This window comes from Lathyrus oleraceus, chromosome 5 (genome assembly GCF_024323335.1).
Source record: "Lathyrus oleraceus cultivar Zhongwan6 chromosome 5, CAAS_Psat_ZW6_1.0, whole genome shotgun sequence".
Taxonomy (NCBI): Eukaryota; Viridiplantae; Streptophyta; class Magnoliopsida; order Fabales; family Fabaceae; genus Lathyrus; species Lathyrus oleraceus.
Window position 1 is genome coordinate 621,960,961 of NC_066583.1, and position 20,303 is coordinate 621,981,263.

Genomic DNA, 20,303 nt, shown 5'->3' on the forward strand with positions numbered 1-20,303 from the left:
ATGTTAAAGTGTCCCAAAATACACTATTAAATAACAAAAATTTATTATACAACGTGATATCTCAACTCCCCTTAATTAAAATTAATTTAAATGATCAAAAGTGTGAAGAAAAACGTCAGAGAGAATAATATTGGAAAAATATATTTTATAAAATTAAAATTAAAAATTAATATATTTAGGGGGCTAAAAATTCATATTATCCTTATTTTTAAAAATAGGATTTGAGTAAAAAATGGAAATTAAGAAAAATAGTTAATATTTTTTGAAAAAGAATTAATTAATATTTTTTTGAAAAAGGATTAATTAATTAATTTTAAAAAATATTTATTACGACTGCAGAAAAATATATATAATAATTAAGAGTATATCGACAATATCTTCTAGTTGAATTTATGTTTATGGTCAAAATTGGCTGATAAAAAATGTATATTTAATATTCTTACAAAGTTGAATCTGTTACTAGTTTAAAATTGATTTTAGTAATTAAGCATTAAAGTGATTTTCAAATCAATATCGGATTAAGAGAGTTGTTTACGGCCACATATTTTCACGAAAATATTCCTACATTAAAAATCAATCAATTTTTTTTACCGACAACTTTTGCATTAATTTATAGTCACAGTACCTTCATATGACTTTTGTTTTTCTCATACATATGATTATGTTTTCTTTTCCCTGAAACACACCAACCAAGCCATGGATCCAAACTTTGAAACCACCTTCAAATTCGACGACAATGGTAACTTACTCTTTCTCGATGATCCAATTCCAACCACTGATTCTTTTTTCTATCAACCTCATGTGCCTCCGAGTTCTTCCAATTCTAACTCGGACCCACTCGTTTCACCCACCACTCATTCTTCCATTGAAGACACCGATTTTTCAGAAACAGTAAAATACATAAGTCAGATTCTCATGGAAGAGGACTTTCAACAAAAACCTTGCATGTGTTATGATCCACTTAGTCTCCAGCATACTGAGAAAATTTTCTTTGATGCTTTGGATTCTAAACTGCCTCTTTCACCTAATCAACACCCTCTTGATGTTATTGAAATTCCTGATATGAATTGTTCGGCTACTGATTCTGGTAACAGTTCTGGCTCTAGTGAGTTGAAGCCTCTTTCTCCTGATACACCGGTTTCAGGTGATTCTGCTTTTGATTCAGTTTCTTATGTGAAGTCTCAATTTGTTGGTTTGAAAAGTGATAGCAATAATAATATTAGTGATGGTGTTTTTGATTTGGATTTTTCTGAGACAAAGCTTATGGCTCAGAATATTTTTAGTGATGCTGATTCTATGTTACAGTTTAGAAAAGGGTTGGAGGAAGCTAGTAAGTTTCTTCCTCAAAAGCCTCAGCTTTTTACTGGTTTTGAGAGTGCTAAGACTAGTTTAGCCTCACAAGAGGCTAAGGGGAGAGTGGGAGTTATAAAGATGGAGGATAGTGTTAGGGAGAATTCGAGTTCGAGTTATTCGAGTAATTTGAGTTCATATGGTTTGTTGAAGAGTAGGAAGAATCACGAGCGTCAAGGTAGCGATGATGAAGAAGGGAGGAGTAACAAACAATCTGCGGTTCGTGTTGAGGAAAGTGAAATATCTGAGATGTTTGATAGGGTTTTGCTTAGTGTTGAAAATGTGCCGCTGTGTGCTGAACAAAAGGATGGATCGGTGATGGAGAGTAGCACACAGGTTGGTGAGCTTGATGGAGGGAAGTCGCGTTCGAAGAAACAAGGGAGGAAGAGGGAAAATGTGGATTTGAGGACTCTTTTGGTTCTTTGCGCACAAGCTGTGTCTGGAAATGATAACCGGACTGCGAATGAATTGTTTAAGCAGATTAGGCAGCATTCTTCTCCTTCAGGTGATGCTTCTCAGAGGTTGGCTCATTACTATGCGAATGCGATTGAAGCACGCATGGTTGGTGCCGGTACTGGTACACAAATATTATATATGAGCCAAAAGATGATTAATGCTGCTGATTACTTGAAAGCATACCAAGTTTTTATATCTGTTTGTCCTTATAAAAAATTTGCGCATTTCTTTGCAAATAAGATGATACTGAAAACAGCTGAAACGGCGGAAACACTTCACATTATTGATTTTGGTATCTTATATGGTTTCCAGTGGCCAATTCTTATCAAGTTTCTGTCAGAAAGAGTTGGTGGACCTCCCAAGCTTCGCATCACCGGAATAGAGTATCCCCAAGCTGGCTTTCGACCGGCTGAAAGAATCGAGGAAACTGGCCGGCGTTTAGCTAACTATTGTCAGCGTTTCAATGTTTCCTTTGAATACAAGGCCGTACCATCGCGAAACTGGGAAACCATTCAAGTTCAAGACCTTAATATTAAGAGCAACGAGGTAGTTGCGGTGAACTGTCTGATAAGGTTTAAGAATTTACATGATGAGACAATTGAAGTGAACAGTCCTAAAGACGCAGTTCTGAAGTTAATCAGGAAGATAAACCCAAGTATATTTGTTCAGTCTATAGTAAATGGATCTTACAATGCCCCTTTCTTTGCCACGCGTTTCAAGGAGTCGCTTTTCCATTATTCTGCAATGTATGATATGTTTGACACTCTCATACCCCGTAAAAACGAATGGAGGCTGACGATTGAGAGAGAGCTTTTGGGTCGGGAGATTATGAACGTTGTAGCATGTGAAGGTTTTGAGAGGGTTGAGAGGCCCGAGTCATACAAACAGTGGCAGGTTAGGAATCTACGGGCCGGTCTTAGGCAGCTCCCACTTGATAAGGAGATAATGGTCAAATTTAGAGGTAAGCTAAGAGAATGGTACCATAAAGATTTTGTCTTTGATGAAGATAACAACTGGATGCTTCAAGGTTGGAAAGGCCGCATTTTATATGCATCGGCTTGTTGGGTGCCAGCATAATGATACGATACTTCGGGTTGAAGGTATGATTTCACGATGACGATTCTTGCTACTTGGATACTGATGCTGACATATAAACTTAATTCAGTTCCCACTTCATTGGATTATGTACTTTGCTGGAATGCTGTTTGGTTGAAAAATAGATACTTTTCAATTAAAAGATATATTCCTGTAGGATTTAGCATTGACCTATGGATCTGGTGTCAATACATGCTTGTTTTCTTCTCAACAGAAATTTTCAATTTTAATTAACCGTGTATGATTTTTTTCTTATATAATTTCTGCTTCGAAAGTGTTGAAGTACAATATCACCTTGGTCTGGACCATGAAACTTAGCTCAGGGATATGGTCTATGGCTTTGGTTGGACCAGAAAGCCTTTTTTCTTTCTTGCATACTTTTTAGTCTGTGCTGTGTTCATATTGTGAAATCTGCAATTCTTTCCTTGTTTCTCTCTCTGTAGAGTCTAGACATGATAGCAAACTACATAGATTCTTACATATTGATTGATCACAATAGAATCACGGTGAGTCATGTGATTTTCAAAATCTATATTTTGAGTTTCAACGAATCTAGTCGGCAAGATCTATAAACTAACTTTTAGTCTTTTGTTTGTTTTTAACTCACACCAATAAAAAATATTGTTTGATAACTATTTTTTAAATAATTTTTTTGAGCTTATAATTTCTATCTTGTCATTTTTCCAACATTTTTATCTTTACGATTTTAATTAAAATTTGTTTTTATCTTTTACTGATTTATTATAATTTAAAATAAAATTAATATGTTTTAAATATAGGAATAGAAAAAAAAATTAAGATTTGTATCTAAAAAAATCATAAATTTTTTTAGTGCAACAATTCCACCCTTACTCTTTAGATTGTGAAATTTTTATTGGATCATAAAGAGACAAGCCATGGTAAAGTAGGTCAAATGTAATGCTCAAACATTAGGCGGGTGCACTCAGGATTGTCCGGTTGGGCATAAGTCGTGGTTTAAGAGGTGTCCAAGAAATAACGGTATGAGGGATGATAATCAAAGAAAAAGATCGTCACTCCAAGATTTGAGGAAAAATCGGCTTTCCCTTACTCCCATGTATTCATCGGGGAGGCAGGGAAAATTGTTTCTCTTGCTCTTTCTCGACCCAAGTAGTCCTCAATAAATACACCAACGTCAGGGTTTTGAGATTCATTCACCAATTTCATCAAATCCTAACATAGAAAGTCTTTTGTTATTAAATTATGAGCAAACTCTCTTTCTCTTATTGTATTTTACAAGTATACTTGACGTTCACTATAGGGTCTCGGTAAAACTAACCTAGACCACACTCAATCTAACATTTAATTGTTTCTGCCATCTTCTTTAGTATGGTGACATGACGAAGTGTCACCATCATTATGATGCCATTCACGAGGACCAAGAAACCTTAGCAGATATGCGGCCTAATATGGAGAAATTAGGGGGGGTTTACGGTGCGATTTGAGCAGTTTTGACGTTAAAAATAATCCTAACCGCAAGAAAAAAAGCATGTTGTTCGGTTTGGTTTTAGAAATAAAACCAAAGCAAATCAAACTAATGTGGTTTGGATTAGTTCGGTTTTTTACAAGATTTTTATTGAGTTATACATACACTTATAGAGAACATCATAACTTTGTGTTTAGTCATCCATACAAGACGAAATAACAATAAAATTCATCACACCTAGACAAAAACTTCTCATTTTAATATACAAAAAAATGATTAGATAAAAGTGGAATAAAAAAACATAAAATAGTAGTATAAAATAATATAAACAACATTTAAATAAAAAAAGAGAAAATGAAGAAGATGAGAGATTAGAGAAGATGAAACAGAAAGAACACAAGAGACGCAAGTTTAGAGAAGAAATGTGCGATAAAAACGTAATTGGAAGAGAAATCAATAACATAAAGACGACAATATGAAAAAGAAATAACATAACAGATGAGAGATTAGAGTAGAAGAGGTGAGACGTACAGGGCAAATGATATGAGAAGAATGTGTGATACTATTAGGAAAGATTTGAGAAGGTTGACACTCAAACCCTAAGTGTGAGTAAGAGAATATTTGTAAGGTTAATGTACAATAGGTTTGGGTTTTGGATTGGATGTGAGATAAGTGAAGTTTGGGTTGTAACATAATGCGATTTGGTTTGGTTCAGTTCAGTTTGCAAAATACAAACTGCAAACCAAATCGAACCGCGTGATTTTGATAAAAAATGAGTTAAACACATCTGAACCAAATGCAGTTTTTTGCGGTTTCGATTTGGTTTGGCTTTGGTTTGCGGTTTTTTATTAGGATGGTTTGGTTTTGAACACCCCTAGGTGGAACTATGATGTTCTAATTATATTTTGGAGGCAAATGTCATTCCCCTTAGGGAGCGATACCATGAAGATTTCTAGATAGAAGATGAGGTCATGGTCCCTCTCCTGATCTCTCTTATATGAGATTTGGGGCTCTCTAGTATCAAAGATATTCAAAACATTACGACTGATGAAGTTCAATGGGAAGAGCAACCCCTGAGAACACATTGTCGTCATAAACACTAGTGCATTTGATTCTTTGAAGTGCAAGTTTTTGTCCAACATTTTAAAGGAGGCGGACATGAGGTGGTTCAGGAACCTCCGTCGCCTCTCAGTGACCAGTTACCAGGATCTCTTCAGGAAATTGGTCCACTAATTCTTGGCGAGTAAGCACCGAAAGTTGTCCACCACTAGTTGTCTAATGTTTGCTAGGGATATTTCAAATTGCTGGGAGAGTACCCCGCTCGTTTCAATGAGGCGGTCATCAAGGTAATTCACCCAAACCAGAAGATGTTTGTTGGAGCATTCCAGAACTCATTGAGAGATAGGTATTTCAACGAGCATCTCGCCCATAAGTTTGTTGGCTCTGCTAAGATGAAGGCCAAAGACTTCAATAAGCGCACCTCTGGTGCATCCGCCTCATTGTAGAAGCATCATAAAAGTCATTATACCTTGACTTTTAGAGGCAGAACGACTTACAAGCAGAGTGGGATATGGTGTGAAGTGCTTCACACTCATGATATTCCGCCTCCTCAATCCCTAAAGGCATGTACGGTGGGATCAAAACTTGACAGATGGTGCAAATACCACAAGATGAGGGATCATCACACTGATTATTGTTATTAGCTTAAGAAAGAGATCAAATAGCCTATTCAAGAGGATCAAATGAATAAATATGCCAGAGGAAGCTCTCAACAAATTGGGGGCAGTTCTAAGAATCAGGGATGGGATCATCCCAGAATCCCCAGATTCAAGAAAGACAAGGAACCTGAGAGGAAATAGGGGGAAAGACCAGTTTGCTACACTCTAAACACTATTGCTAGAGGTTTCGCTGGTGGAGGGGAATCTAGTTCCTCCCACAGGTGATATACCTACCAAGTCATGGCAGTAGAAATCTCGCCTACTTAGCCTAGGACGAACACGGAGGAGGATCTAGATTCTGAAATATTCTTCTCCTTAAAAGACTGAAGCAACCGCAAGTGCACGACTGCCACGAAGTAATAAAATAGATATCGAACCACAAGGATCAATGGTTTAAGTATCAAATTCTTATCAAATCGGTGTTAATCTAGAGAATTCAAAAAGATAAATTTTAGTAAACAACTTTAATGCTAATGTCAGAGAGAGAGAGAGAGAGAGAGAGAGAGAGAGAGAGAGAGAGAGAGAGAGAGAGAGATGCATCCTTATTAAAATAATTTAAATCAATAATATACAAAGAATTTTCTCATCATCTCCAACCTTTTTCTATGCACACACAAAATAATTATACATAATCATTTTTGTTGGGTGTCATCTAGATACAAGCTTTATAAGATCCAATTTATGATAAGTGTAATCAAATTGGATTGAGATTTCTTTGGGGGTTTCGTTGATAAAATCAGTTGGGGTTTTCCCTCCAAGATCAAGGGTAATTTTGGGGGTTTTGGCATAAAACTTTAGAATTTGGATTCAACCGAGTGAAAGCTTTGAATAAAGAAGTTTATGTCAAAGGAGTAGCAGAACCGGAGGATCAATTCAAAATCTTGGGACACTTGATTTTGCTTAAGATCAAGGAAAGAGAAGAAGATAGAATCAACATGAAATTTAGTATTTAAGGATTTGGATTTCTATTTCTCTCTTGTATACAACATTTGTAAAGGTTAATTGAATATCTCAATTTCATTTGGAATTGGGGGATAGATGTACTCATAGTGAGGACAATTGGGGAACTGCCTAAACAAATCATTATACTCTCTCTCTCTCTCTCTCTCTCTCTCTCTCTCTCTCTCTCTCTCTCTCTCTCTCTCTCTCTCTCTCTATATATATATATATATATATATATATATATATATATATATATATATATATATATATATATATATATATATATATATATATATATATATAATTTGTGACATTAAATATGATGCGGCCCAAAAATATACTTGTAACTTTAAGACACTTATACATCTCAAATATCAAGCATGTATACAATATTTGTGTCCTTAACAACAAGATGAAGGGGAGATAGAACTGAAATTAAATAACTATTAAAACTTCTAGATGATAAGAATTATGTATCTAAATACCGAACATGCAAGGATGAACTAACCATTCGAGATATATTTTGGACTCATCCTGATTTCATAAAAGTATTCAACATATTTTCTATTGTACTCATCATTGATTCAACATAAGACCAATAAGTATACACTTACACTATTGGAAATTATTGGTGTTACCTGTATCGTGAAGACTTATTTTGTCGGATTTGCATTTCTGAAGAGCGGAAAAAAGGAAAATATTACTTGGGCTTTAGAAGTGTGTTGGACAATATTGAAGGACAAAAAAGACTCGTTGAAAGTCATTGTTACCGACCACGATACCGTATTTATGAATTTGGTTGCAAATGTGTATCCTACTTCATATGTATTACTTTGTAGGTATCAGATCACAAAGAATCTGCGAAGTCGATTTAAAACTACGGTTGGGACCAAACAAATTAAGGGTGAATACAAAATAATTGCCAAAGCTAACATGATAGTGGAAAGAATAATTGATACATGGAATGTTATAATAAATTCTTCTACGAAAGAATTATATGTTGATGTTGTTATACATTTTAGGAAGGTGTGTGAGAAATATTCAGATTTATTAAAATATATTAAAAGTACAATTTTGGACCAAGTGAAAGAGAAGATTGATTATGCTTGGACCGATCAGGTTAGACACCTTCGAAATACAACAACTAATCGAGTGATTTGTGTAGATATTTGGACTATATGAACCAAATTATCCAAAGTGTTTGAACACATATTCAAAGACAACAACAATCTATATTCTCAGTTAGTCGGCCGCATATCTCGAGAAGAACTAGATTTTATTTTTCACGAAGCCAAACAAGCTGAGAATGTAGGTTCCGATAGCTTAAAGTGTGGTTGCACACTTAGAAAAACGTATGGTCTCTCATGTCCTTGTCTAATTTCAAAGAAGGTGAAACATGATAGTCCGATATGATTGGATGAGGTTTGTAGTCACTGAAAAAAGCTCAGGTTTGATAATGATGGTGTGATGAAGTACACGTAATCAAATATCTCTATTTTGATCGAATAGAAAGTGATATAAAAGAGATTTTTGAAAGTCAATGATATTATGAAACTCTTCATCAAAGTAAGGAAATTACTTATTTAGAAACCACTATCTCAACCAATAAAAATAAAAAATGCTCCTAAGAAGGTTAAACCAACATCGGGTGACAATTCAACGATGTGGTATTGTTTGAACGTGCTTACAAGTTTTTTTCGGATTCTCCAAATTCAAAATCTCAAAAATTATTTCAAGGGAGCTTGCATTAGCAACACATTTACCAAAAATTCAACTCATCAATGATATGTTGATTTTTATGCACAAATACATTGAACATATTGTCAATGTTAAAGGTGACAGTAGTTGCGGTTTTGGAGTTGTTTCTGCTTTTCTCGGTAAAGGAGATGAGCATCATCCATTACTCCTCCAATAACTTACCAAAGATTTGGAGGGCCATAAATAATCATACACACACTATACGGAATTTTTTTTGATGAAATTCATGAATCTCTTGTTCCTTACATTAGTGGACACGCATCGGAGGAAAAAAGGATGCACTTTCCTGAAATGGATCATCTTATTGCAAATGCGTATAAAAGAGTGTGTATTAATTTGATAAGATACAGTTTCTCGAAAATATTTTTTCTACTGCATACTGCCCCACCTCAAAATCCAAATAATTGTATTATGTGTATTGGATGGTTTTCAAAAACGCGACACTTTGTTCAAGTTTATTTAAAATCGAGATATCATATATCACTAACATTACCGGAGTGGACAACTCATTCAACAATGGAAGCTGAAATTTGGTCATATCATTTTATAGATAGGACGCAAGAATTTACTAAGTTAAGCAAGATTGAAAGAGAAACAAATAAATAAAAGTTAAAGACGCAATCACCTATACATATAGATTTAAACGGTAACATATGTTTATATTCATTTTATTTTTTATTCAACAATGTATTTATGTGGTTAAAGATGTTCTCTATTTAATAATATTGTCTTAATATTAATGATGTCAAATATATACATTTTCAAAGTTTTCAATAAGTTTCTAAAATATTTCTCCATTTCGCATTCTAAAAAAATTCTGTTTTTGAAATTGATTATATGTTGGGTGGTTTCGAAAATGCATTTCTGTAAGATTAGGATATGGTTTACTTGTAAATACATCTTTGGAATTTCCCCATGTACGCGATTGAATTTCTAAGGTCCATATCGGCCTATGACATATATAAATAGGGGTGTCTCATCTCATATTTTTTACAAAATCACATTACACCATAATGAACATTAATTGACATGTCGCATTTGTCTACTTTACGGTGCAGAGTCCTCAATTGAATTTAAGTTCAATGAATACACGTCTTTTGTAGATTTGAAATTCATAATGGAGAATCTCCTACAATAAGCAGACAATCGAAAAATTATGAAACTCGAGTATCGTTCATCCTCGATTGACAACGAAGGAAAGATTCAATTCAACAATATTGAGCTGAAGACGGATGCAGATTAAGGGTTATGTGGAATACATTTAACCAATACTAAACAAAAGATTTTATCGAGTCAGATGCCACGATTGCGAGATTAATCGAAGATATTATGAAGTTGTTGAAACGTTTATCTTGATGTTGAAATGTAATGTTTAAGTTATGTTAACGATTATCTATGTAATATTTTAATTTTTGTGTTATCAATGTTCATTTATCTTTGTTTTTGCATCTATTTTGTTTCTGCATTTGTTTTTGATTCAGTAGTTTTCAAAAATGCACATTCGTAAGGTAGACGGAGTTGCATTTTCGAATTAAATTTAATCATATAATTAAAGTGTCACTAAAAAACAACTGAAATATATGTGTTTGAAGTGTGTTCGAAGATGTATTTCTAAATTCTAAATTCCATGAGTAATTATGATTTTTCACTAGAATGCCAGTACAATCATTTGAGTGCTATTAAGTAATGCTCGAGATTTTCCGGAATTGATGCAAGAAAGGTATAATTTTGTTTTTAGTCTCATGATAAGTAAACTTTCATCTCCTAATTTTCAAATGTCCTTTGTATCATCAAGATGTGAATTTTCAAATGTCCTTTATTGTCCGCCCCTAGTTTAATAGATATTTTTTCAAAGCCTTATCTTCCATTCAAATGACAGTTACATTGGAAAACTAGTCAAGATGAGTAATCATTGTTCTTGGCATAAAAAAAAGGATTATCAAAACAAACAAAACAGAGCAATCCCCGACATAAAACTTTACTAGTGACATGTATTTGGACGGATCATACAATGAATTAATCCATAAAAGGAACATTATTGTTTCAAATTTCAAACATGGTAGTCAATCCAACACAAATGAAGTCATAAACACTACTTTTCTGATTAGAAAAATACAAAAAGTTTCTTCCATTCAAATTTCTTTTTAACTAGATTAGACATCATGGGACCCCAAAAAACATCCATCACATTCTAATGCATTCACATTGAATTCAATATTAAAGTTACTATACTCCACTCCACATGATATATGAATATAGTAATAGGTTGTGACCAATAGCTTGGGGAACAAGGCTTCACCTGCCTCTGACACGTGTACACCTTTGACTTCTGCATATCTTATCGTTTACAATAGGAGGGTTTGGCGGCTATGATCCTCCTTCCCAGCAGCTTCCTAAGTGCAAAGAAAGAATCATTTATGAATTCTTTATAACCAACAATGCTACTTCCTCTTCACTTGTCACATAGCATCTTTTCCTAGATACTATCATTTCCTGTTTCTGTTTTTGTTCTCTTGTTTTGTTTTCTTTTTCTTTCTTCTTGTTCTTGTTATAAGGAACAATCTTCAAAAACATCTACTGTAAAAGTCTGAAATTTTTTGTTCAGTTTTGGTAATATTTCTTTGTTTCAATATGCTTTCTCAAAACTCCTTTCTGAAAGATTTCTGTGTTCCTAACACAGTAAACCCGGAAACAAATGGTTTGGAGTTGGAAGATTCATCACCCTCAACTTCTTCTGACACAACCTCAAATGGAGGAGGGTCCTCAGAATCGACAAGATACTCCAATCACATCCTCAGATACATAAGTGACATACTCATGGATGAAGAAAATGAATTGGAGCACAAACCCTGCATGTTGCAGGAATGTTTAAGACTCCAAGCTGCTGAAAAATCATTCTATGATGTTCTGGATCACAACCATCCTTCATCAAATGATAGGACTGAACAAGATGGAAACTTCGGCCGCACCGCTAGTTTTGAGAGCAATAGCGGTAGCTGCACCACTGATAACTCAAATGAATCTGATTGGGTCAACCTTGTTGGAGAAATTGACTCTTCTTCATTACAGCTACAAACCCCTCTAGTAGAACAAAACTACTATGATTTGATAGAACCAGATCCAGTTAACATTGAGTCACAAACTGCAAGCCGTTTTCACGATGGAACTTGGAGTTGGAATGATATTCAGCCAGTGATTGCGGTTGAAGAGGTTCCGGCTTCGTTTGTTACAAGAGAAAAGAGAAGTCATGTGATGGATGGTGATGATGATAATTGTATTAATGAACAAGAGGGAAGGGGTAGGAAGGTTTCAGCTAACTTCTCTGATGAATTAGAGGCACCAGAGATTTTAGATGAGGTACTACTTTATCAAACAGGACGGCATCAACACCAACAACCATCAAAGAATATTGATTCAGGAGGAAAGGCAACAGCAAGACGTTCGCGTTTGAAGAAAGGATCTACTGATAATGCGGCAGCTGTGGATTTGTGGACCATGCTAACACAATGTGCACAGGCAGTGGCGAGCTACGATCAAAGGAATACAAATGAGCTACTCAAGCAGATTAGGCAACACTCTTCGCCTTTTGGCGATGGACTCCAGCGTTTAGCTTATTACTTTGCTGATGGTCTTGAGATAAGATTGGCTGCCGAGACGCCATCGTATATGCCTATTGATATGCCAACCGCGGGAGATATGTTGAAAGCTTACAAACTCTTCTTTACCGCGTCTCCTTTGCAGAGAATGACGAATGTGTTGTTAACCGAAACAATTTTCAGTATAGTGGAGAGCGAGCCCAGCGTTCACATTATCGATTTTGGAATTTGCTATGGTTTCCAGTGGCCCTGCCTCATCAAAAAACTTTCAACAATGCCTGGTGGCCCTGCAAAGCTTCGAATTACTGGAATTGAGCTTCCTCAGCCAGGATTTAGACCTGCAGAGTGGGTGGAAGAAACCGGACGCCGTTTAGAAAACTACTGCAAGAAGTTCAATGTTCCGTTTGAATACAACTGCATTGCACAGAAATGGGAAACTATCCGACTCGAGGATCTAAAGATAGACAGGAATGAAATAACTTTTGTTAGCTGTTTGTACAGACTGAAAAATTTGCCTGACGAAACTGTGGCAGTGAATTGTCCAAGAGAAGCTGTGTTGAAGTTGGTCAGGAAGATTAATCCAAAAATATTCTTTCATGGAGTTGTAAACGGAAGTTATAGTGCACCGTTTTTCCTGACTCGGTTTAGAGAAGCACTATACCACTTCTCATCATTGTTTGATATGTTTGAGGCTAACGTGCCTCGCGAAGACACACAAAGGCTGGTGCTTGAGAAAGGGTTGTTTGGAAGGGATGCTATAAATGTAATAGCTTGTGAGGGTGCAGAGAGAGTTGAAAGGCCTGAGACCTACAAGCAGTGGCAAATCAGGAACAGGAGAGCAGGGCTCAAGCAAATCAGGTTGGATTCTAAGTTAGTGAATGAAACCAAAGCAATGTTAAAGAGGGAATACCATAAAGATTTTGTAGTTGATGAGGATGGTAAGTGGGTTTTGCAGGGATGGAAAGGGCGTATTTTGAATGCTTTTTCTGCTTGGGTTCCTGCTTAACTTAATGTCCAAAAGGTGTCTTGTAGTATCTATCTTGAAAAAATGTATGAACTTCTCCTTTTCTATTTGAGTTTTTATATCAGATATTGATGTATAATTCATTACCTAGGGGATATAGATTATAGCATGAAAATCTGCTTTTTATGAAACATAAATCTACTACTAATCATCAAAAACGACAATAGTAACAAAAAGGAAAAGAACACCAGAATGACTACAAAAACTAAGATATGGCAGAAGTAACAACACATTAAAGGCAAAACAGCACTAAGGAACAATATTCTTCTTATATGTTACTTGATAGATAAGCAACATACATACCTTGATTGCGGTACCATGTTTTGCTCTGCAGAAACAAGTTAGTGCTTATAATTTGAACTAAAAAACTGTATCTCCGCCTTTTTCTTGTTGTTAATGATCAGATATTTTCAAGTAAATATATCAGTAGCAGGAACTATCTCAAAAGGCCTTCAAAAAAATTCAAATACAACAAGTTTAGTAATGGCAAGATCTAATTCTCAAACCATCGTAAATTTGCCGGGATCTTCCTCTTTGCTTTGAATAGTTTGATAAGTACTATCCGCTGCTGGAGGACGATTTAAGTCAAAGTTGAAGTACGGTCTGATGAATAGAACCAATACTATATCAGTGACTAAATCTAACCGGCCTTAGAGAACCGGACCCACATATGTGGCAAAATATGTGGATGCCTTGCTAAATTCCTCCTCCTCTCGAGCATTTGCTGGTTTCTTTCTCGACAAAAGAACTGAAAGTGTTGAAGAAAAAGAAGTTTCATTTCGAGGCACGTAGTTACCTGCGCGCGAGAAATGGTTAAAGGGAAGGGTTTCATGAATAGACTTTTTGGTAACTACTCTTTTTTATCAATCGATCCACTAGCCTCTTCGCGAACTTGCACAATTATGCAACAAAGATTTACATTCGCTTTTAGTGTCCGTGTGCACACCCTCGGCTCAACTTTCGCCCCAGGTTTAATAGACATTTTTGTCATCGCTGTCTTTGTTCAAATGACTGTTACATGGGAGGACAAGTCAAGATGGAAAACCACTTTTATTAGCATAAAAAAGGAGAAACAAAACAAAAAGAGCAAGCCCCGACAAACAACTTTATTAGGAGTATGCATCTGGATGGATCATACAATGAATTAAAATCATAAAAGGGACAATGGTTGGTTGAAGTTTCAAACATGATAGACTGATAGTCAATCCAAACCAACAAAGTCATAACACTATTCTGAATAGAAAAATACAAAAAAGTTTCCATTGAAATTTCTATTTATGTTGTCTAAGATAAGTTGTTGGTGTCAAGTGTTAAAAAGATGACAAGTCTAACTACTCCATCATGGAATGGACCCAAGAAAACATCAATCATATTCAAATGCACTCACATTAAATTTAAAATTGAAGTTAGTACTGCACATGGTATATGATTTAGTAATAGGCTGTGACAAATGACTTGGGGAACAAGGCTTCACCTGCATCTGGCACGTGTTCACCTTTGACTATTTATATAGGACACAGAAAAATCAAAGACTAGAGCACAGAATACTTATCTCTCGTGTGTGTGTGACAGTAACAGCTAGTCATGTACATGCATTCATAAAACAATACTTGATTCTGTATTATTATTACTTTATCATAAAATAATACAAAAAGAGGAGTTGGCGGCTATAATCCTCCTTCCTAGTAGCTTCCTTAATACATAGAAAGAATCATTTATGAATTCTATATAACAAAGGGTTGACCCCAAATCATCCAACAATAATGCTACTTCCTCTTCACTTGTCACATAGCATCTTTTCCTAGATTTGTCCACCCTTATATTCACTAGAGTCTATACTATTTTCACTCTAATTGATTCTTCTTCTATCTATTCTAGATATGATTATGGTATTATCTTAAACAGAAGCAGCTATTTAGTTTTCTGAATCTTGCTTTCTTGCTAGCATCAATTATCGATAATATCTTTTCATGTTTCTGTTCTTGTTTTGTCTTTGGTTTTGTTGATTCATCCAAGTTTTCCTAGTCATAAACAATCTTCCAAAATATCCTTTACAAAAGTCTAAACTTTTCAGTTTGGTTTTGGTAATAGTCTTGCTTCAACATGCTTTCTTCAAACACCTTTTTGCCAGATTTTTATGTTCCTGACACGGTAAACCAAGTAACAAATGGTTTTGAGTTGGAAGGTTCGACATCTTCACCTTCATCTTTCACAAGCTCAAATGAAGAATCCACAGAAGGGACAAGATATTCCAATAACTTTCTGAGATACATAAATGACATCCTCATGGACGAAGAAGATGAATTAGAGCGCCAACCCTGCATGTTGCAGGAATGTCTAAGACTCCAAGCTGCTGAAAAATCATTCTACGATGTTCTGGGCCAGAGCTATCCTAATTCATCATGTGATGATACCACTGACCCTGATGGAAGTTTCGGTCCCGCCGCTAGTTTTGACAGCAATAGCAGCAGCTGCACCACTGATAACTCGTATGAATATGATTGGGTCAATCTTGTTGGAGAAATCAACTCTTCTTCATTACCACTACAAACCCCTTTAGTAGAACAAAACTACTATGAGGTGACAGAACTTGATCCAGTAGTTATTGAGTCACAAGCTGCTAAGTATTTTCACAATGGAACTAGGAGTTGGAATGATATTCAACCAGTGATGGTTGCAGAGGTTTCAGCTTCATTGGTACCAAGACAAAAGAGAAGTCATATGACAGATAATAATGGTGATACTTGTAATGAAGAAGAGGGAAGAGGTAGCAAGGTTTCGGCTATCTTCTCTGATGAATTAGAGGCACCAGAGATTTTAGATGAGGTGCTGCTTTGTCAGATAGGAAGGACTCAAAACCAACAAGCATCACAGACTGTTGATTCAGGAGGAAAGGCTACGTCAACTACTTTGCGTTCAAAGAAAGTATCTAGAAATAACAATGCCGCAGCTGTGGATTTGTGGACCATGCTAACTCAATGTGCACAGGCTGTGGCGAGCTACGATCAGAAGAATACAAATGAGCTACTTAAGCAGATTAGGCAACATTCTTCGCCATTTGGGGATGGGCTCCAGCGCTTAGCGCATTACTTTGCTAATGGTCTTGAGATCAGATTGGCTGCTGGGACGCCATCATATAAGGCGCTTGATGTGGCAACTGCTGGAGATATGTTGAAAGCTTACAAACTATTTGTTACCTCGTCTCCTTTGCAGAGAATGACAAATTTGTTATTAACCAAAACGATTCTCAGTGTAGTGAAGAACGAGAGCAGCGTTCATATTATCGATTTTGGAATTTGCTATGGTTTCCAGTGGCCATGCCTTATCAAAACACTTTCATCACGACATGGAGGTCCTCCAAAGCTTCGCATTACGGGAATTGAACTTCCTCAGCCAGGATTTAGGCCTGCAGAGAGGGTGGAGGAAACCGGACGGCGGTTAGAAAACTTCTGCAAGAAGTTCAATGTCCCGTTTGAATATAACTGCATTGCACAGAAATGGGAAACTATACGGCTCGAGGATCTAAAGATAGACAGGAATGAAATAACTCTTGTTAGCTGTTTGTACAGACTGAAAAACCTTCCTGATGAAACTGTGGCAGTGAATTGTCCAAGAGAAGCTGTGTTGAAGTTGATCAAAAAGATTAATCCAAAAATCTTCTTCCATGGAGTTGTCAATGGAAGTTACAGCGCACCGTTTTTCCTGACTCGGTTTAAGGAAGCACTCTACCACTTCTCATCGTTGTTTGATATGTTTGAGGCTAACGTGCCTCGCGAAGACACGCAAAGGTTGACGCTTGAAAAGGGGTTGTTTGGAAGGGACGCTATAAATGTAATAGCTTGTGAGGGTGCAGCGAGAGTTGAAAGGCCTGAGACCTACAAGCAGTGGCAAATCAGGAACAGGAGAGCAGGGCTCAAGCAAATCAGGTTGGATTCTAAGTTAGTGAATGAAACCAAAGCAATGTTGAAGAGGGAATACCATAAAGATTTTGTAGTTGATGAGGATGGTAAGTGGGTTTTGCAGGGATGGAAAGGGCGTATTTTGAATGCTTTTTCTGCTTGGGTTCCTGCTTAACTTAATGTCCAAAAGGTGTCTTGTAGTATCATATGTTGAAAAAAATGTAATGAACTTCTCGTTTTCTATTTGAGTTTTTATATCAGATATTGATGTTCAATTCACTACCTAGATGATAACATGAAAATGTTTTTTATTTTTTTGTGAAACACAAATTTACTACTAATCATCAAAATAATAATAAATGGAAAATAACAGTCCAATGAAAAAGTAAACTAGGAAATGTCTAAAATCCATTACAAGTCAAAACAGAACCAATGGACAGTATTCTTCTTAAAAGTTACTTGATAGATAAGCATACCTTCATTGAGGAACCATGTTTTGCTCTGCATAAACAAGTCAGCACTTACAATTTGGACTATAAAACTGCATTACCCCCTTTATTCTTCTTCATAAGGAGTCTTGTAAGATTTTAACGTGTTCAATAATCCCAAAAAGCATTGTGAACTATGTACATATTTAGAACTAGCATAGAAGATTATGACTATATGAAGAAAATTATACCAGGATTTATGGTGTTTAGGAGAACTTGTGAACCTGTAGTTAGGTTGTGGTGGTGTTGGGAGGGGAGGGTGTCGATGGAGGGCTAAGAAGAAAAGTTCAAAAATGGATTATATTATACTTTTAGACACTAGGATTTAAGTATGATTATAGCTACAATCAAATTTCTATAAATTTAACATAATGGTATTGAAAAACACACAGGACAAATAAAAATTATTGTAACTAAAATAGGTTTAGGTAAACCCCAAATCTTACAGATAAACAGTGGATGCGATAATAACGAATAAAATGATTTGATTCCTCATTTGAAATAAATGTTCAAACCTTTAGATGTTGACAAAATACTTCAAACCTTACATTTTTACCTTTTAAATTACACTCCTAGCTAAAGAAGTCAAATCTCGGAGAATAGGCTAATAGAACAAACAAATACAGACATAAAAGCCCAGGGCCTTAGACAAAACAAAACCTAGCTTAATTTGTATGAAACACATTAATCAACAAACTCATCTATTTTGCTTGACACCAGATGATCTAAGAACATTCCAGTCTAGCTTATCTACAGATGGTTTTTTGAAAGAGCCCAAACGATTGCTTGACGATGACTGTTTGTTTCCTTGATCATTCTTGGGTGATTTGTTAGGATAATGTGGTTCATTAATTACTTCAGACTGCTTCCTTTTAACATTGCCATTAACCTCGTGATTCTCTTCGCTCATGTTATCATGTTCTGTACCTTCTTCTGAAGAGTTATTTTCTCTGAAACAACACAAAGAAATGAACTTACACTTAGTAAGTGGAAATATTCTCAAAAGGTGTTCTATGTATGTTAAAAAAATCCATAAAATATATTAGAAACTAAAATAAACAGATGATTTTCTGACCCTTGTTGGGTGGAAAAGAATTAAATCTGATATCTACATAGCTTAGAACAAGAAACCCACCTAACAGACACATTCGCATTTTTATTTTTAGAAATGCTAGTTTTGGCTACGGGCTGATTAACTCCTACTTCTTCCTCATTTAATTTCTACAAAGGCAAGGCTACGGCATTAGAATTAAATCAATAGAAAAAATACACTAAATAAATTGACTAGGAGTATAGAGAAAAGGCGTTTAAATTCTTGATCTTCAAACTCACATCAATAGTTGGATTAAAACTTTGAAATGACATTCGACCTTTAAATGCTCCGGGACGAGGATCACCTTCCACTAAGACCACACTACATATATGTCGAAAGCAATGAGACATAAAATAAATCCAAAGATGAACATTAGAAGCCCATATTCAAACAGTGATTTCTTTCAGTTAGCAGCAATCAAGCAAGCCTATAAGCCATACCGGATATAATAAAAAATATTACAAATTATAACATAGTCAACAACAAATCTCAACATTCAAAATCATTATTATTCTACTAAAAAGACTATGTTATCAATAGAAAACCAAAATCATCATGTAAATGGATATTCAGAGATAAATTTTTTCACATGAGAAATAAATAATAAAGTATCAATTAACAAAATTTATAATATAATTATCATCATCATCATCTGCATATCATCATCATCATCAACAACAACAACAAAATTTAAAGAAAAGTACCATCTTCTAGAAATCGTTGAGGTTGAACCAAAACTGACATCAGGTTTGACCTCATCTTCAACTTTCTCGATTTTCTCCTCTCTTGCAGCTGCCCTTTGCATGAACTATACAACATCAAAACAAGAAACAACATTATTAATAACTGCATCAATTTGAACTTTCAATCTTGAATCAAACAACTGTGAGAAAATTCGTAAGAGTAAAGGAATGAAAATTCAACAATAACGATTGGGTTTGGTTCCTTACCTTCAAGTTCGTCAACGTGCTCGAAAGCTTTGACATTGTAACGATTTCGAAGTTGCTATCAAATCTCTCACTTCCTCTACCAACCTTAACCTAGCTCCGCCAAATCTGATTTCTGAACCAATTTTTTTTTTCTTTTTCTTGTTTTGTTCTGTTTCAATTTATACCGCGAAATTACTAAGGTATCCTTCATATTAAATATAAAAAGTAGGCCATTGGTGATGGTTACATATGCATAATTGGATCGGCCCAATTAAACAAAAATAGATTAGGAGAAGGTTCTTTTCATTTTAAGGTTGCGCCAGACATTTCTAGAAATTTGAAAGAGAATTGCTCTTTTCATTTAGGAATTCTCTTCCACCATTGTAAAAGGATTAAAATATTTTCAACGTTTCGGAGATATATCTTTGGACGCATCTTTTCTACATATAACTAAGAAGAAAATGGTGAAAAATTCTTAATTATGTTAAAATTTAATTCAGAGATGTATTTT

The 20,303-nt window shown here is 35.3% G+C and overlaps 4 protein-coding genes across 4 annotated transcripts; 3 read left to right on the forward strand and 1 right to left on the reverse strand.

Moving 5' to 3' along the window:
* The first annotated feature begins 594 nt into the window (after positions 1 to 594).
* On the forward strand, positions 595 to 3,131 carry LOC127087185 (scarecrow-like protein 14). The gene has a single exon (XM_051028052.1). It carries the CDS (start codon positions 697 to 699, stop codon positions 2,881 to 2,883), a length of 2,187 nt encoding a protein of 728 aa, XP_050884009.1. The 5' UTR covers positions 595 to 696; the 3' UTR covers positions 2,884 to 3,131.
* Positions 3,132 to 11,136: 8,005 nt separating this feature from the next.
* Positions 11,137 to 13,430, forward strand: LOC127087187 (scarecrow-like protein 30). The gene has a single exon (XM_051028053.1). It carries the CDS (start codon positions 11,395 to 11,397, stop codon positions 13,363 to 13,365), a length of 1,971 nt encoding a protein of 656 aa, XP_050884010.1. The 5' UTR covers positions 11,137 to 11,394; the 3' UTR covers positions 13,366 to 13,430.
* A 188-nt stretch (positions 13,431 to 13,618) lies between these two features.
* On the forward strand, positions 13,619 to 17,525 carry LOC127087188 (scarecrow-like protein 33). The gene has a single exon (XM_051028054.1). It carries the CDS (start codon positions 15,487 to 15,489, stop codon positions 17,455 to 17,457), a length of 1,971 nt encoding a protein of 656 aa, XP_050884011.1. The 5' UTR covers positions 13,619 to 15,486; the 3' UTR covers positions 17,458 to 17,525.
* A 713-nt stretch (positions 17,526 to 18,238) lies between these two features.
* LOC127087189 (uncharacterized) lies at positions 18,239 to 19,982 on the reverse strand. The gene is made up of 5 exons (XM_051028055.1): positions 19,814 to 19,982; positions 19,568 to 19,671; positions 19,103 to 19,184; positions 18,906 to 18,991; positions 18,239 to 18,720 (listed from the first exon to the last, which is right to left on the reverse strand). The coding sequence occupies exons 1-5, from the start codon at positions 19,847 to 19,849 to the stop codon at positions 18,468 to 18,470; spliced, it is 561 nt and encodes a 186-aa protein (XP_050884012.1). The 5' UTR covers positions 19,850 to 19,982; the 3' UTR covers positions 18,239 to 18,467.
* Positions 19,983 to 20,303: the final 321 nt, after the last annotated feature.

What these genes read in the sequence shown, in the direction of transcription:
- LOC127087185 (XM_051028052.1), top strand. Translation starts at nt 697, where the DNA reads ATGGATCCAAACTTTGAAACCACCTTCAAATTCGACGACAATGGTAAC.
- LOC127087187 (XM_051028053.1), top strand. Translation starts at nt 11,395, where the DNA reads ATGCTTTCTCAAAACTCCTTTCTGAAAGATTTCTGTGTTCCTAACACA.
- LOC127087188 (XM_051028054.1), top strand. Translation starts at nt 15,487, where the DNA reads ATGCTTTCTTCAAACACCTTTTTGCCAGATTTTTATGTTCCTGACACG.
- LOC127087189 (XM_051028055.1), bottom strand. Translation starts at nt 19,849, where the DNA reads ATGTCAAAGCTTTCGAGCACGTTGACGAACTTGAAG. An exon ending in TCAACGATTTCTAGAAGATG is followed by an intron (nt 19,185 to 19,567) that starts GTACTTTTCTTT and finishes ACATATATGTAG; the next exon opens with TGTGGTCTTAGTGGAAGGTG. An exon ending in GTTTTAATCCAACTATTGAT is followed by an intron (nt 18,992 to 19,102) that starts GTGAGTTTGAAG and finishes TTGCCTTTGTAG; the next exon opens with AAATTAAATGAGGAAGAAGT.